Here is a 17,351-nt window from a genome sequence, read left to right as displayed (position 1 = left end):
TGGAGGGAAAAATAGAGAGAGAAGTTGTGAGTTTCCTCAGACTGCTGCACATTGCTTCTGTCCCCTGGCTAAATGATAAATGTTCCCCTCACAGTGAAATACAGTCTTGCAGATCAATGGATGCTAGTGAGAAATCTCTTCATTAGTTCGACAGAGTATGCTCTCTTGTGCAGTCAGCAGCAGGATTTACTGCTGTGTTACTGTAAGTCAGGCAACCTGAATGCACTACATCAGAGACAGGTAGGTTCATGCGAGGAGCAGAGTCTTTTTCCTCCTTGCAGTACAATGGCGGATCTTCTGGGAGGTGAAGACAGAGGAGGAGAAGGGAGAAAGGAAGGAGGTTATTTATAGAAACAGGTGACAGAGGCAGAGACTTGCAAGATAATTAGAAGGACTGAAGAAGAAAGTGGCGGCGTCATCACACAAACCCCAATCGGATATTAAAGAATGGGTCTGCACACACACCTACACATACACATGCACACGCACGCACACAAGTGTACAGTCTTTAATAAATTGCTTTAAACAAAGGAAGGAATAAGGAGATGGGAAAGGAAGGTAGAACATTTCATTTGGAATATAATTTTGGATGATATGACAATGAGTCATGAGGATGTTGGACCTCACCAGCAGCCCTCCAGATTTTAGCCAATCAGAAGAAGGCAGAGTTTTAGAGAGAGGGGAGCTAAGAGAATCAAAAGCTAATCCGGCTTGTTGTCAGACAGGAATGAGGAACATCTGCTGTCATCACATTGTTACCTGCCTATTTCAGTCTTTTGTTGTGACAGAATGTGCAATGAGTGTGTTAGGTTGAAATAATCGTGCAGGAGATGCTTACAACATTCTCTGAGTTAGACGATCCAAATTAAAACATTTGCCAGCTTTGGCTGTAGAGGTGTTTTATGAGTTGTTCTGACAACTTAACCCACAAAAATTTAAGCTCACTTGTGTTATTATTTTGGTTTCTGTGGGAGAGGAGTGAATGTGCAATTTTATGCAGTAATGGATGTCACATCTCATTGCACGGCCTGATTTGCATAAACACAACCCCTGCTGTTCCACTCCTGCTCGTCATATTGAAAGTAGCCTTGTGTGAAGCATCAAAATGACCAAAGACTTTGCAGAACTAGCAGGCTTCTGTACTTTCACCTCAGTTTTGTCCTTCAAGTGACGTCTGATGTTCTGCTGTCGACGGGAATGCACTGTAAAAATGAATGGCGTTGTTATATTTCCGACTTGGGTTCCTTCTTCTTTTCGGAGTAAAATATAATTACATTCTGTTAGTTTAACATTTCCCATTTACTTTGTCCCTCTCTAACTTGCTGTCATCTCACAGGTTACCAAGGCGCTACATGTGAGCAAAAGGTGGACCCGTGTGCCTCCAGCCCCTGTCATAATAACGGCACGTGTTACGCCCAGGGCCCCGGCCCCCTGGGATTTGGCTGTAGTTGCACTACAGGCTTTACAGGTCCCACATGCGCCCAGCTGGTGGACTTCTGTGTTCTGAACCCCTGCGCCCATGGGGTCTGCCGCAGTGTGGGCAATAGCTACAGGTGTCTGTGTGTCCCAGGTGAGCTTCAGAGTCCCAAAACCCAATGATTAACATTCTCAGTGAAATGTTAGGATGCTGATGGTATATCTTTGTCAATCTTGATGCACACAGAAGTTTTTATTTAAGGTGGAAAAAAATCTTTTTAATCAGCTTGTACAATCTGTTAATGCATATTTATTATTCTGGGCACAAGGAGCAGGGACAGAATGAAATCTTAAGATTTTAATGACACAGTCGAATGGAAACACAAGAAGCAAATGACTATTCCTAAGCAGCATGTTGTCATTGTAAACTGAACCTAAATACAGTTCATGTTAGAAAAGAGGAACTTTCAAAGTTTTTCACATAAGAATTTTTTTCTAATAAGCCAGAACTTTCCAGTGCAAGTGTCATACGAATATCTTTATTTTCATTAGAAATTTAATATAAGATAGATATTAGATCAGGAATAGGCAAGTAAGTAGACTTAGTATATATATGTTTTTTTTTTGTTTTGTTTTTTTTAAAAAACTAATCAAGAGATTCCTGCGACCATCTTTTTCCTGTCTCACCAACAAAAATTTAGAAAAACTTCTTGACTTTAAGCCTCCCTGAGTGTTAGGATTTTTTTTTTTTTTAAATTTTTTTTTTTTTTTTTTATCTCTGCTTGATACTGTCCCTCTGAAATGCATCCATGCCTGCAAGTCAAGTAGCTTATAAAGCTTTGTCGTAAGTAAAAGGATGGTGGTTTGTTGCAGGGAATGTGGTCTGGCTCCATGGTAAGTTATTTTTAGATGGAAGATTTTGCTGGTGATGCCTCTGTGATCAAATCAATTGAGCGGAATGATGACTTATCATTATCCACTGTCTTGCAATTACCTTGATGGGATGGCAAGATGGATGACTTTCCCAGTGGCCTATCAGTATATTTTGACACTTTGCCCTCACTGCTCTCTATTTATATGAGCTGTCAGAAGACTGTATGGCAATCACAATCTATATCCCATATTTGTTGCTGTCATTTGTCTTCCAATATCATGTATAGCGGGTCCTTTTGTAGGTATTTTCTTGCCTTTTTTTTCTCTCTTTTTAATGGCTAAACATGCTGAAAATAATGCTGTATGCGGTATTATGGTTGTAAATCTTGATTGTTAAACATTATTTTCTTGTGACAGAGATGCAAAGTCTTTCTGGGACACAGAAGGAACTTTTGCGTGGCCTTTTCTGACACTAATTGGGAAACATTAAATTCTACACTAAAACTTTTTTTTCCCTTTTAACCCATAAGAACCCAGCATGATATATAGATACTACAGTTTCTGAGACTTTTAGCATCACTGTATGGCAGGTGTGTCAAACTCCAGTCCTTGAGGGCCGGTATCCTGCAGGTTTTTGCTGTTTCTGTGCAGCAACACACCTGATTCAAATCAAAAGGATCCAACAGCTTCTTGTCAAACTATTCATTTATTTTAATCAGGTGTTTTGGAGCATGGAGAGAACAAAAGCCTAAAGGGATGCTGGCCCTCAAGGACCGGAGTTTCACACCTGTGTTTTATGGTAAAAAAAGACTAAAAATCATGTGGAACACAATCTGATTTTTGTTTCATTGGTTATACTTTACAATAATGGTAAAATTACGTAATTAAGTAATATTTAACTAATGATGAACTAATGCATTTATTAGTGAAGACTTTATCACAAATGTCTGTTGCTCATCATGAACTAATGATGATCTCAATGTTGATTTATGTGATTACTTGACCCCTAATTGAGCATTAATTGGTTAATATTTTCAATGTAAATTCATCAATATGTTGACATATTTGCCAGTTTGGATAGAAACATAACATTTAATTTCCTTCTATTGATTTTTTTTTTCATTTTTACTTTATGTAAGACACACTCAAAGAAGTCCACTTGGGTAAACATGGATATGTAAAAGCGCTTGGAGTGACCATTCATAAAGGTTGATTGTAGGTTAATTTTTTGTTTTGTTGTTTCTAAAGCAGATATGGATTTGATATAAAACATTTCCATACATACCATTGCTATATCTTTGTTAAATGGAAAGCATTAATACAGTGATTTTAAAACCCTAATAGTCACTCCAAGGGAGACAATGTTAGTGTACAGACTATAACTTAATTTATTCACCTGTTCTTAATTCATGCTAACCAGCTGGACTTCGCTGCAAAGCATGCACTCACTTCTTTCCTCTTATTTTTCCCTTGACCTCTCCATGTCATCTCTTATTTATTTTTTGCTTCTCTTCCATATTATTTTTTCTTCTTCTCCTTATGTCCTTCTTTGTCTTTATCTTCTTCTTGTTTACAGTGACAAATTTTCCTCTCACCCTTTGTTGTCTGGTTGCCATGGTAAAGCAGTGGGCTCACATTTGTGCATGTGTGCTGGGTTTGTGATGGTGCTATTTGAACAGATGTTGCCATCCAATCAATGCCTCTGTTCATGAGTCTTTCTGTAATGAGATTGGTGGAAATTATTATTTGTAACTTATCCCACAAATTATAACTACACACACACACACACACAAGAAAAGAGTACAGATGTGTGGGTTGGTAATGCCTGCTAGCTGTTGGAAGGAAAGCTGCAGGGAAGCTGATATGTAGAAGGAGCCGCCTTCCAGAGTCCTGTAATCCAACTTGCATGAGAGGCTCCCAGCCCACCAGTCAGCCCACAGACAGCAGACAGAGTCCTGGAAAGGCACTTGACATTTCACTGGCATTTCACAGAGGAGACTCCAGAGACGCTAACTGGGCTGCTCCTCATTAAATTCTTGCCTCTCCCTTCTAACACACATGTTATCTGTGGCCCGGGGAAGAGTTTGGTGAACCGTCAGTCAGCGTTGGTGCCAAAGTGAGAAATGTTAAAATTAAAACAGATTGCTACAATATTAGTGTAAAACCTCCAGAGATATTGTTTTTCTTTTATTGTGACTTTGGCAAACGGATGATTGAATGCTATAATAAAGTACATCGATTCAAGGGGAAGTATCAACAGATATTTGCAGCGCAACATTTCAACACATTTAAATTAGGTGTTATCTTTCTGACAGACACATAGACGGACTGTATGTCATTGACTTTCCTTTGCACTATCACATACTATTAATGATACTTGATATGTTGGTCTTTAACTTATGGAAATTATTGAGGAGAAACAAGACGAGCATTGATTGTTATTCATGCAGCGAATACATTTGCAGCTGTCATATGCCTACACTGGATTAGTCCACAGCTGCCCTCCTATGGAAAAAACAGAACACTACAAGACTGCACGATCCCATTAAAACAGTGGTGAAATACTTTACCTGCTGAGAGCATGTGTTTGTGCTCGATAACGGTTTTGTGAAGTCACTAACAGGATGATGATAATAGAAAAAATAAACATAAAGGGGAGGGTTTCTGTTTCTGATAATCTTTCAGTGTAGAAGGTCTTTATGGCAATGTTACATGATCTGTTTCTTATTAGATTTTTCAACTTCACTTAGCTAATAATTCAAGCTTTTGCAGTATTGTTAATGTTTGCTTATAATATCATACATAAAATACATGATACCACATAATCCCACTGATTCCTACACGTGTGTGGCATCTCTTTCCAGAAGAGAGCATCATCAAAACAGCAGCGTAACATGCGTTTAATTCACACATTAATATTGGACTGTGTTCCCATTCAGGCTACCATGGGTTGTACTGTGAGGAAGAGTACAATGAGTGTCTGTCTGCACCCTGCCAGAACTACGCCACCTGTAGGGATCTGATCAATGCCTATGAGTGTGTCTGCACACCACAGTTTGAAGGTATGAGTGTTTGCATGTGAAACAGTGTGTGAGATTTAGTTTTGCATCTAAGGTATAGAGTCACGCTAGAAAACACACAGCAGAATGAATAATTAAAGTCTCCCGCTGTGTGTGTCTCTGCAGGCAGACACTGTGAAATCTACAAGGATCCATGTCTGAAGATGCGTTGCCAGAATGGAGGCCGCTGTGAGAGTTCTGGACTCAATGCTTCCTGTGCCTGCTCGTCAGGATACCAGGGTGAGATTGGATGGCACTGGACAGATTACAGAACGGGTCTATAAGGCGTGGGCTCTGGAAGAATGAGACAAAAACCATCTTAAAGAAATGGAAAAGATTACCACTAATGCTAAAATTCACTACATCAGCCATAAATCAACCACAAGGAAATGCTGTGTAATTTATAATAATACACAAAAATAGGCATAAAAAATTTCAAATGACAAAAAAGTGAAAGAATGTGCATGACTGGATTTTAATTGACAAAAAGAACAAAAACTAATGGAAACTAAACATAAAACAAAAGCATAGTTGGGCAAAATGTCCACAAAGAGATGTAAATTACCAAAGTGTGACACATATCGTGCAAAATATCTGCATTATGCATGGCTGGAAACACACAACAGCTATGAATAGTGTCTGCATGGCTTTTTGATTTCCTTCATACCTAAATCCAACCTTTCCTGTGTTCTCAGGGGAGAAGTGTGAAATTGACATCAATGAGTGTGAAAGCAGCCCTTGTCACCATGGAGGCACCTGCATCGACCAATCAAATGGCTTCACCTGCCACTGTCCACCTGGCTGGGTGGGCCCCAGCTGCGAGATCCGTAAGTGACAGTCAGCCTGTCAAAAAACCTCTTTGTGACTGTCAATCTGAGAGCCAGCATGCAGAAAGCTGAGTGTCTGCATGAATGTGTGTCAGACTTACAGTGGAAACCAGCGCACACCGAGGACAGCCTGACCAACATGCCCCGTCACTCCCTTTACATCATCATTGGAGCTCTGTGTGTGGCCTTTGTCCTCATGCTCATCATCCTCATTGTGGGCATCTGCCGTATCAGTCGCATCGAGTACCAGGGCTCGTCCCGCCATGCCTACCAGGAGTTCTACAACTGCCGCAGCATTGACAGCGAGTTCAGCAACGCCATAGCTTCCATCCGCCATGCCAGGTTAGTATCAGGAATTACTTATACTGACTTTAACAGGAAGGATGTTCTAAAAAGCGCTGACAGTCCGAAAAGGTCATACACAATTCATCAGCCCAGCACAGCGAAAATATTTCCAGTTTGGGAGTGCACAAAAATTCAAAACAAGGCAGGAAAAAAACCCCAATGAAACTCAAGCAGATAACAGTACAAATGTGTGCACGATGCTGCAGTAAAGGCACTGAAAACAAACTGCATGACCAGTATCTGAAAATGTCTTGTTAATCAATTAAACATGAGAGTTTGACATTTTATTTTGTTGGGATTCTTTCATCAGATGTTGTTTTCAGGTCCAAACAGGATGGAGCTACTCTACAGGGTAGCATTTTGTCAAAGTGCCATGAAATGGATATTTTTTTCTGTGACACAGTGAAGGCTTTTAGACTTTTTTTTTTTCTCTGCAAAAGGCAGCTTACGTAGATCACGTAAAAGCTTCCTTTAGTTATTCTTCATCCACTAAAACTTTCCATGAAGTGCATTTTTGCAAATCTTAAAGCATTTTTAGTTTGTTATTATCATGTTTTTGCCATATCATAAATCAGTAGTATGTAAACACTAAATTACACATGTATCTAACCCAATGATGCATCTCTGCAACCATATTTCTAAAACAAAACAATTATTCCACTTTCTTTTTAGATTTGGAAAGAAGTCCCGGCCTGCTATGTATGACGCTACTCCTATCGCCTATGAGGACTACAGTCCTGATGACAAGCCTTTGGTTACCCTCATTAAGACAAAAGATTTGTAAAACACAGCCATCTCAAACCATTAAAACAATACAACTGTACATGTACACACACCGACACCGACACGCTGACACACACACATACATCAAGTCAGTGCAGTAATGAGAATATTTCCTATCAAACAAAACAAAAACAATATTAGCAAAACATAACTGAATGTAAAGTTAGACAAAAAACACACATGATGTAGTTTAAAAAGAACAAATCTGGAATTTGATACATCTATTTTCCTGTCAAAGCTAATGACAAGGCTTTATTGTAGCATAAGAGCATACTTTGCATTATTTAAGTTGTAGAAGAAGGGCAACACTACCAGTAACCTCTGCTATAAAATAGACTAGTTTGACTTTAATGTTTTCCAGACTGTCTGTCTGCTGGTAGAGTCAGAAAGCAAGCGCAAACTCACTAGACAGCACTGATAGCAGTCCGTAGAGGTGTTACAGAAATAGGCACATGACATGGTGCATTCACTGTATCTTTTTCTATATTTAAAAAAAAACCCCCCACATCTGCAGTAGGTTGCCTTACTTTGTGCATGGTTCGATTTTAATGTTCTCTGCAATATTTTAAAATCCTTTGTACTTAGTTGCTGCTTGTTCTTTATTTTGTCATTACAGTTGTATTCTGCTCAGTCAAAATTGTGCCAAATTTTTATTCTTTGGGTATTTTGTGGTTAGTAGATAAAATACATTCATGTATAAAAAACTAGTCACAAAGTTTTTCTGTTTTTAGACTACACGCGGTATCGTCCTGTTCTATACATGCAATTCTCTCAGTGGTGTATGAATAGTAAAGAAAGTGGGTGTGCTGGAGTTCTGTACCCCTACCAACTTACTGTGTGTATTTCAGTGATATTTAGGATAATAGGTTGGTGTGTCTCTCACAGCACAGAAAATAGATGATTTAACTCAGTGTACCTGTTTATTCCAGTGTACAAACTCACCTCTAGTACAAAACGTGTTGAATAGTTTCTTAAAGAAAATGGTTGCCTTTAATGTGAAGAAGGAGTAGGAGGAGGAGGAGGAGGAGGAGAAAGAAGCTGACTGGGGTGATATCGAGTCTGGAATATACTCTACGTGCTTCTGTGTCCTGCCAGTGGAAAACTTTCTGTCTGTGCAGCTGTGTCGTTCCCTCACAAGGTCAAGCAATGTTTTACCAGTAAGCTCAGCTAATCCTAATATTTCTTTTTTTCTCATTTCAAACACAGCAACATGATTACCTATTATCTATGTTGAATTATGTAAACAATAAAGATTGACGTGAACATGATGTACTCTCATGGTGTCATGTGAAGTCTGGCTAAAACTAAAAGGTATGCATCCTTCCTGCCTTCATTGGGGAAAAGAATCTCTTGGTGAATCACTCTAAAACGTTTTTTTATGTTTGTTCCAAGTTGTCGATCACTCACATTTGCAAATTTTACTGGACTGCACACATTATAATGGGAGAAAAAGAAAATTTAACACAGGTTAAAACTGTTTAACCTTTAAAGGATTATAAGTGACACGGTGCTTCAAGGGCAACACAGTGGGACTTTAAGGGTTCAATGAAAATGCAACATCTGAAATTTGCAGCATGATTTTCAGTGATATACATCATTAGTATAGATGTAACCTGAAGTCCTGAGTCCTAAGTTAGGGCTTATAAAAAAGGAAAAAAAAAGAATTTTTGCTAAGAGCTTTACAATGTTTTCTGTCCCAAGGTCGTACCCACCAGACTGAACTTTCAGCCGTGGGAAAGGCCTTTTATGGTGTGTTAGTGATGTGAACACCCTCAGTAACCTCAGGCTTTATCCAGATGTTCCCCCCATGTACACTGCTAAATACAGACTGTGATTGTTGTGTCGCTAAACACACCTACGTATCTTGTGTGCATACACACACATTGTAAGCGCAACAGATGTCCTTGCAGGCAATCACCAAAGCAATATGGTCTGTTTTGGAGACCTTCTGTTTAACTTTTGCCTTGTGGACACTGTGCAGGGTCAGAGTGCTTGCTGGTTGGCTTGATGAAAGACCTTTTAGGGGGTGTTTGCACATACAGATAGCTCAGTAAATTTGAAAATGGAAAAAAAGGAGAAAGAAACATTCAGATGTCAAAACAGTGATTCTTTAAGTATGTGTCAAGTTAGGCGCACTCACATTACTACCTTTTATTGTAGCCTAGGTAGGCCGGTACTTTCAGAGATGTGTTTGAAAACCAGAGGTCGAGATAAGAGTTTGTGAAGTGTGTACACAACTTCCAATGTTCTGAACACAACAATTTCCTCATGAATTTCTTTTCATAGCATCCATTTTAATGTGAAACAATATCAGGCAGTGGCAATTAGGCACTAGCATCTGAAAAACAAAGCCAATGATAAAGTTTCAAAAATACTGATTCTCTAATTACCACTAGGGGCAGGCAAAAAAAAGGCTTAACTTAATGAAAATGAATATACAGCAGTCTGCAAAGATCACCAATCTTATTCTCATTTCCAAGTTTTGAAATACTGTTCTTCTCTCTAACAGTGGGAGCCACAATGTGTGAACTGATGCTGGTGTCCTGATCTGAAGTAAATGTAGCAAACTTCCTTTTGGAGTTCCTATTTACAAGAGATTAGGCCCACAAAAAAGTGGCTTTTGTGTGATTTTGCATGAAATACGAGCAAAACACAGGACATCTGAAGCCACAACGCTAATTTTAATGATTATGTGGGCTTGAGTCAGAAAGTACAGACTGGACTAGAACGTGAAAGTGAAAGACAGTGTCTGTAAATTAATATTTTAACTATATTTATTTGCTATTTTTGATAAAGATAACAGCTTATTCTAATGGAGTTGTGCTTCTTATTATCAATGTAGTCTGAAAGACAGAAATATTCAGAAGACTTGGATAGTTTTTCTGAGTTCTTGATACAGTAAAGACCTCTTATCTGGAATAAAAAAAACATGAGACTCAAGTTGTACCAAGTTAGGACAACTGCTCTCCTTCTTTTTAATTATTCGTCTCACTGTGGTTTTTACTAAGAAATGAGGTTTAAGCAACATAAATATTTGGTGAGGTCTTGGCAATAGCTTTATCAGGTTGAAACAGGTGGGTTTAAATATATGGCTTCATGGAATAAGATGAAAGCTTTCACATTGTTCTGATACTCATACCTCATTCATTGTCTTATGACAGCAGAGGCCATTAGAAAATAGTAGTATGAGCATGTACTCATTTAGACGGACAAGCTATTTCAGTGAGACCAGGCTTGGAAACTTTAATATGGGACGTTAAAACAGAAAAAATATGTTTGCAGCCTTGGTGCATATTTTCTGATGCTGAATTTATTTTAATCGACTGAGTTACTCTAAGAGCTTGTTGCACCTCCATCATATTTTAGAAACAGTCTATTGGTGTTACTAATAGCTGTTTCTAAATTTTCTTTAGAAACAATATAATCTGGTAAATAAATAGTCCTGCATTCCAAACATCTAAAGATACTGAGCTAAGTTCTGGGATGCAGAAACAAGAATTAAAACCTTATATCCCATTCACTTACTTAGTAATAGGAAGTAATTTTCGAAAAGAGAAATATTCTTTTTTCAACTTTTGCAAAAAACAAACTATTTGGGCCATAATTTAAATGTATTAATTCTAATAGTTGTTAAAGTTGTTAAATTACTGACAATTTTGTTGTTGTGAATGAAAACTAACACAGATGTGAAACAATTAAAACTCCAAGCATCATGATAAGAAGGAATATATTTTTTATCTGAAATCACAATAGCTTATTGTAAGGCGCGGAAAGTTTTGCTCTCGATTTCCTACAGCACCTGAAAGCACCATGAAGGCAAAATGACACAGGTGGAGAAGGCAAGTACCTCCGCCTGCTGGCGGGAGCGCGAACTACATCCAGGCGGAGCAACACATCCTTCATTGCTGAGCAGTCCAGAGTGAAGGGGGGCAGAGAGGCTGTAAGAGCGAACAGATGTGAACCGGACTACGACGAGAGAACAAGCTGTAGTAAAGACGAAGAAGCAGTGACTGTGCTAATATGTGGCAACCCGCGTCGGAGCGACTGCAGGTAGGAACCGGATGTTTATGAGCCGCTTCTTGTCGACGGAGTAGCGGTAAATAAGCGGCTGAGCCGCGGTAAGAACCACGGAGACCCGCCGCGGTGTGCGTGGCTCCAGCCTGGAGGGACTTGCTAAGGTTACTGAGCTGCTACATGTGGACACATGTGGACACATGTAGCAGTGTGAACGTCAACAAGTAAATGAATATTGAAGCTGGCCTTTTTGCCCATCCTGGTGCCGAAGTGATTCTTTTAGGATTCACGTTGTAACGCACCTCTATTCACGTTACGCAAGCAGGGGGCATCAAAGTGTGTCTCCTGCGCTGCTGCATTCCTGTGCTAATCCACTACTTTCCTCCATCTCCCAACCTGTAAGATATGCATTTTGAAGTTATGTTTAAAACACATTCTTTGATTGACCAGCATATTTTATCTAGATGCAATAAGTGCAGGCCTTCTCTTGCTGTTCACTCCATATTCCCTTTCATATTGCCACAACGGGATGCTTAACTCATACCTCCGTTTTCCTCTTGATTTATGTGTCACATTGGTAAAAGCAGCAATTGACCTGCATAAAAGATCCTGTTGATGACACGTAGTTTGATATCCAGCGGTAAGCCGAGCACCGACCCTGGCTTCACGTCTCCAGCAGACGTAATGCTCTCCAGATGTCGGCCTGCGGACTGCCTGCCAAGTGAACTTGCACAATCCCGTCTCCTGCCCAGGCGTCAAGAGGATTGAATAGATTAAAAGCGAGAGTTCCGGTGTTTGTCCTCCAGTCAGATGTGGAGTTGGGGTCTGCTGTAAATGATCCCGGTAAAGACGTCTGTGCGTCAGGTAAATTAAGGCTCCACGCTGGAACTGGCTGGAACCGCCATGATAAGATAGTTTGTCGCCTAGCAACCGTGCTCCACAATGAACACAGCTCGAAAACTTATGCCTGTCATTGATTCACTTTTATTAAACACAGCGTAGCAGCTTTATTAATGTATTATTAGTCTTTTTTTTTTTTTTTTTATTGTTAAACTTGGTGTCATGCTCAACAAGTGTTATAGCGCCAGTCTCATATTTTCCATGGCTGCTTTCTCCAAGGAGCTTTGGAAGAGCATGTGAGCCTTTGAATCATTCTGCTCTTTGCCAGCTAGGCCTGCTCTAAAAGAAAAATGGTCACAGAACTAGCTATGTAACACCCAGATTTTTTGTCACAATACTAGTAGCTTTATCTAAGTTTAAAAATTTTTTTTTTAAAAAAATATATAATTTCAGTCTCAAAATGAAGGACAGACACAATTTTTTATAATTTTTGTTGACAAACCCTAAACAGGGCCCTGCATAAAAAGCTATGACACACTACACACAACAGTTGTCTTTCGAAGTTTGGGGAAATTTACAGAGCAGCAGTTTTTTCTTGATGAGTCTGGTGCACTAGTTCCTTTCTGCAAATCCAAATGGGCTTAATAAAAAAGACTCATATATATTTAATGAAAGCATTACAAACTGCAGTGCAGCTGTGTTTGGATATCTTATAAATCTGTAAATGTAACGCACTTGGCTAAATTAAACCATTGCAAGAAGTTTGCCGTGAGATGACATTAAAAGAGTGTCAGTTAAACCTCAAACTTTGCGAAACTATATGGAAGTGGTTTTGGAAATATGACATTTATGTTTGGATACATTTGAGTGGAAAATGTGCTTAAGTTGGTATAAAGTGATTGTGGACAGGCCTCATATAATCTTGATTATGTAATAATTGACATAATATGATATGTTGTGTGTCTGTGAATTCACACTAGATTTTTTTTCTACCATCTCTGACCCATTTCCAAACTTTCACCGCTCAGATTAGTGCATTTAATGTGTATCAATACTGCCCTAGTTTCAAGTTATTAGTCCACCTTATCTTACATCCTCATCCCTTAGAACAAAACTAACCTCCGTGCTATTACAACTTTTGGATTGACATAATGTCAGTTCAGCACATATAAAACAGCTGCTGGTATTTTAAAGGGACTGATTTTCCACATATAGTCCAGTTCAATGCAAATGAGAACGACAGGAAAGAAGAAATATAAACCTGTTGATGTGACTCGGTGCTGAAAAGGAGTGACTGAAATTTTGTGATGCTCATATATAGTGGTTACATCAACAACTGTGTTAAAGTGATGCCTGCGAAACAATGAAAATCTGTGTATTTGATAAGGAATGTTCGGGCACTACCAGTTTACTTCAGAGAAACCAGCTGTATCTGAATGCTGATAAAATGTTTCTTATGTCCATTTTAAAACTAGAAAAAAACCCCAGTAGCTGTGTGTGAAATGATGGGCGACATTATAAGACAATTTGGAGCAGTAGTGTGTCCTGGTTGTCTATGAAAAGATATCTTAAGCTATCAGCATGTCTGATTAATTAACTGCTACATTTATAAAAAGAAAGTGAATGAAAGACAACCCCTTAAAGGCAAAAGTGATTATAGGATCACAATAATACTTGTCAGTTGCCTAGATTGTTACCATGGCAACACCATCTTTTGACTGGGGTCCTTCTCCTCTTTTGAGGTGGGAACGGTGGGGTTTGTAGAGTTGAATTTGCCATTTAACTGATATGGATTTGGCATATTATGTCTATTTTGGTGTTTTTCTCCAGTATGGCATCCATCTAAGCTCCTCTAAATCGTGCTGTCTTTTGTTGCTATAGCAACACCTGATGTCTTGCTGCATTTTTGTCTCACAGTCAAATGGGAAGAAGAGGGCAAAAAGAGATAGCTAGAAAGAATGGGGATGAGGAAGAGCAGGTTTTGGTGTAAGTTGTGCAGGGCCATTGGTAAACCGTTGTTTTAGAACCAGAGTTTGTATTTTCTTTGTGCTGGTGCTGCATCATGCCGCCCAGGTTTCTCTCTCTCTCTCTCTCTCTCTCTCTCTCTCTCTCTCTCTCTCTCTTGTCTTTGTCTATTTCCCTCTCTGGCTACATCCCTCAGTCAGTTTCAGGGGCCCTTCTTCCCCAGGCAAAGGCCACGTTAGTTCACCAGCACATTGCACAACAAGCAGCGGTCTGCGAATGACAACACACATGCATACAGACTCATAATGTAAGTTAGAATTCAGGTTATGTGTGCATGCAAACACAATAACATGCTTGTTTTTAGCCTGTAGATATATTCCCTTTCTCTTTCAGAAACTCTGTCTTTAGCCATGGCTTCAGTCTTTGACCCTTTATTGCGACAAACAGCATGGCGCAGGAGAAAAGATGTGACTCGACAGCGCATAAATAGCTGCCTGAGGTCAAACGTGGTCAGAAGCGGCATTTGTCTGAGCATCTTTTCTTGTTACTTTGGCCATGTCCATTTGCCTTTGTTTGTCTGTCTGAGGTTGCTTTGTAGGCACAGCTATATTGAGAGTGGTCTTGGTGGCAAAACGAATTCACAAACAGACTGGCATAGTTCCCTCTACTCCTTTTTCAGCCAGCACACATTTCCTTCCTGTTACCAAATGGCTTTTGGCTCACTTGTTTGGCTCTTCCTTTTGATGAATAGGCATATCTCCTGATTGGGAAAATGCGACTTTTTTGTTTTAGGTCTCTAGTGAGTTTGGTTCTTTTCATTTGTCATGAAGGGTTCTTTTTATTCTTTCAATTCTACCTCTATGAACCTTTCTCTTGGCCATTGTGTTCCTTCCTTTTATATTTTTTCCAAGCCAAACAAATGTAAACCACAGCTTTAAGAATATACAACGTAGACACTGACCAATGTGCTGCCAGGACAGGTTCCACATTTGAAGAGACACACTTTCCATGTTTAAAGTTTTCCATTGGAGCCAGTTAAAGGCTATAAAATCTAATTTGATTATGAACAAGGGGATTAATATGCAATGTTTCATATTTCTGCTTCAAATGTCAATAAATTTATGTTTTTTTTTAACTTTTAAAAAGATTATTTATCGAACTGAAGTATTGTTGAAGGTCGGAATTTGTTTGTAAAACACCTTACAACAAGTTACACACACAACGTGTGCAGCTAGTTAACCAGAGGAACAGAGCTGATGCTGATTGAGGGGGTTGTTAAATGATCAGACAAATGCTTGCTTAGTATTAGTTTCTTGTTTTTACATAACCACCGGGAACAAAGTTGCACATATGCAAGCTGGTCTTTTTATTATTGTGCCCACATCTACTGCAGTGTTTTCTCTGAGTGAAAATAAATTTGTAGTGTCTCATCTAGAATTTACTGATGTTTTCTAAATGCCTCACATGCAGGCTCTTCCTCGGTCCAAAACAAAGAACTCTGCGGTGTGCTGTAAAGATGAATGTCTGTCAGAGTGGAAAGAAGGAAAGAACAAAACAACAACACAGTAACTCTGAGTTGATTGGGAAGATCTAAATCCACTAATTGTAATAAATTAACTGGGTATGATATCAGTAAATTAATTTAGAATAAAACTGACATTATTTAGTCTAATGAAGTGATTTTAGCAGTATCAGGTATTAATATTCCTGGTATATCATGAATGTGCTAAAGATGGAATATCCAGAGGTAATTTAGATTTCTTCTATGGGTAGAAAAGCCGGTTAATGCTGTCTGAGATATCCTGCATATAAAAACTGCACACAGGATTTTTTTCATCTAGCACCATGTAAATAATGCAACATGAACATTTAAACTGCCCGTGCTTTTGTCATTATCAGCCTTGGCTCTGTACACGCTGTATAAGATGTTGTGGTCGGCTCATTGTTTACGTCAAACACTTGTTGATGTCTTTACTGCCAGCTGGAGATTGCCACCCTAAAGCTTTGTGGTTTTGCTGTTTTAAAACCTACATTTTCCTACAAAGAAATCCCACCAATCACCATGTCCGATCACTGACCTTTTCCCTCCTACATGTCATGGTGCTCCAGTAGTTGTAGAGAAAACAGTGTAGGAACCTCCCAGGGTAGGGTTGAGCTCGCTCAGACACATTTCCCCTCGTAAACTGTCCCAAGATCAGAGGGTGAGGTTGTAAACATATACAGGGACAGTTTCCATACTTACACTGCCCAGTTTCACCATGCGGGAAACCACAAGGGCACATCTTTCTTTTTGCTTTAAGAAGTAATGACCACCACATGCTCTACCTGTGAACCGCAGCTTATTCCTACAGAATGTTTACAGGGGACAACATGTGTTGGTGTGTATAAATGGCATCTGAGGTACAAACAAGGGCAGAATTGAACTACTTGCCAGTCCACAGTAACCCAAAGTTTAGGACTTAAAATAAAGTCATTGTTTAGAAAGAGGAGGTTTGTCAGTTCAGACTGACCCCTGATTGGGCAAATTCAGGAACAAGCCATCTGATGTGTAATTTTAGCTCACGTCTTGTTTACTTATACATTCAAAAAGCACAACTGAAGGAAATAACATTTCATCCTCATTGATTGAAAAAAATATTGTGAGGTCTGACCAGTTTTTGTTCAGTTGAACCACAGTTAGGGAATGTTTTTAATGTGTCTTTATATAACACGCCTAACTGGATACACATTCTTACCAGTGGTTTTCTACCATTCCACTGATCAACAGCTGCTGGTAACAGGACCAGACGTGAGGCAACAAGTAGAGCAAAACTGAAAATTAAGCAAGCAGTCATGGATGTAAACATTGCAGACTCCAAAGTATTCCAAAAACAGGGATTTGCTAATATTTTCTGAGAAATGAAATCCATTCAGCAGCTTTGTTCTCCAGCCTGCTCATTAATCATTTTGTGGATATTTCTTTCCGTTGTGTTGTTCTCTGTCAGGACGTAACACTTAAATGTTAGTTAAAAGAACAAATGACCTGTCAACAATCATCAGTTCCCTTATGTCTTGTTTCTTGCCAGTGCAGCAGAGTTATAATAGCTGGTACTTTACCCTGTGTTCTGCATCTTTAAGTTGTTTTTTTCCATTACATCTTTGTGTGTGTTTACAAAGATCTGACTCAGTCTAATGTTGTTACCTGTTTTGATCTTGCAGACTGTGCATCATAAATGACCACACGTTTAGG

The 17,351-nt window shown here is 39.1% G+C and overlaps 2 protein-coding genes across 2 annotated transcripts in view; both read left to right on the top strand.

The window, feature by feature from the left end:
- Window positions 1–7,304, top strand: part of dner (delta/notch-like EGF repeat containing) — a gene marked incomplete at both ends in the record, with an annotated part of 48,919 nt that extends 41,615 nt beyond the window's left edge. The window contains 6 exons of the mRNA XM_079246588.1: window positions 1,337–1,570; window positions 5,229–5,351; window positions 5,475–5,588; window positions 6,044–6,175; window positions 6,271–6,517; window positions 7,193–7,304. Of these exons, the coding sequence (XP_079102714.1) occupies window positions 1,337–1,570; window positions 5,229–5,351; window positions 5,475–5,588; window positions 6,044–6,175; window positions 6,271–6,517; window positions 7,193–7,304 (962 nt within the window). The remainder of the gene's footprint in view (window positions 1–1,336; window positions 1,571–5,228; window positions 5,352–5,474; window positions 5,589–6,043; window positions 6,176–6,270; window positions 6,518–7,192) is intronic.
- Window positions 7,305–11,218: 3,914 nt separating this feature from the next.
- The window catches only part of pid1 (phosphotyrosine interaction domain containing 1), a 33,662-nt gene continuing 27,529 nt past the window's right edge, over window positions 11,219–17,351 (top strand). Inside the window, exon 1 of the mRNA XM_079247017.1 lies at window positions 11,219–11,353. Coding sequence (XP_079103143.1) covers window positions 11,324–11,353 — 30 coding nt within the window. The 5' untranslated portion in view covers window positions 11,219–11,323. The remainder of the gene's footprint in view (window positions 11,354–17,351) is intronic.

This window comes from Telmatherina bonti (assembly GCF_933228915.1).
Source record: "Telmatherina bonti genome assembly, chromosome: 9".
Lineage (NCBI taxonomy): Eukaryota > Metazoa > Chordata > Actinopteri > Atheriniformes > Telmatherinidae > Telmatherina > Telmatherina bonti.
Note: the sequence above shows the minus strand (reverse complement) of the source record. Positions and strands in the feature narration are given on the sequence as shown.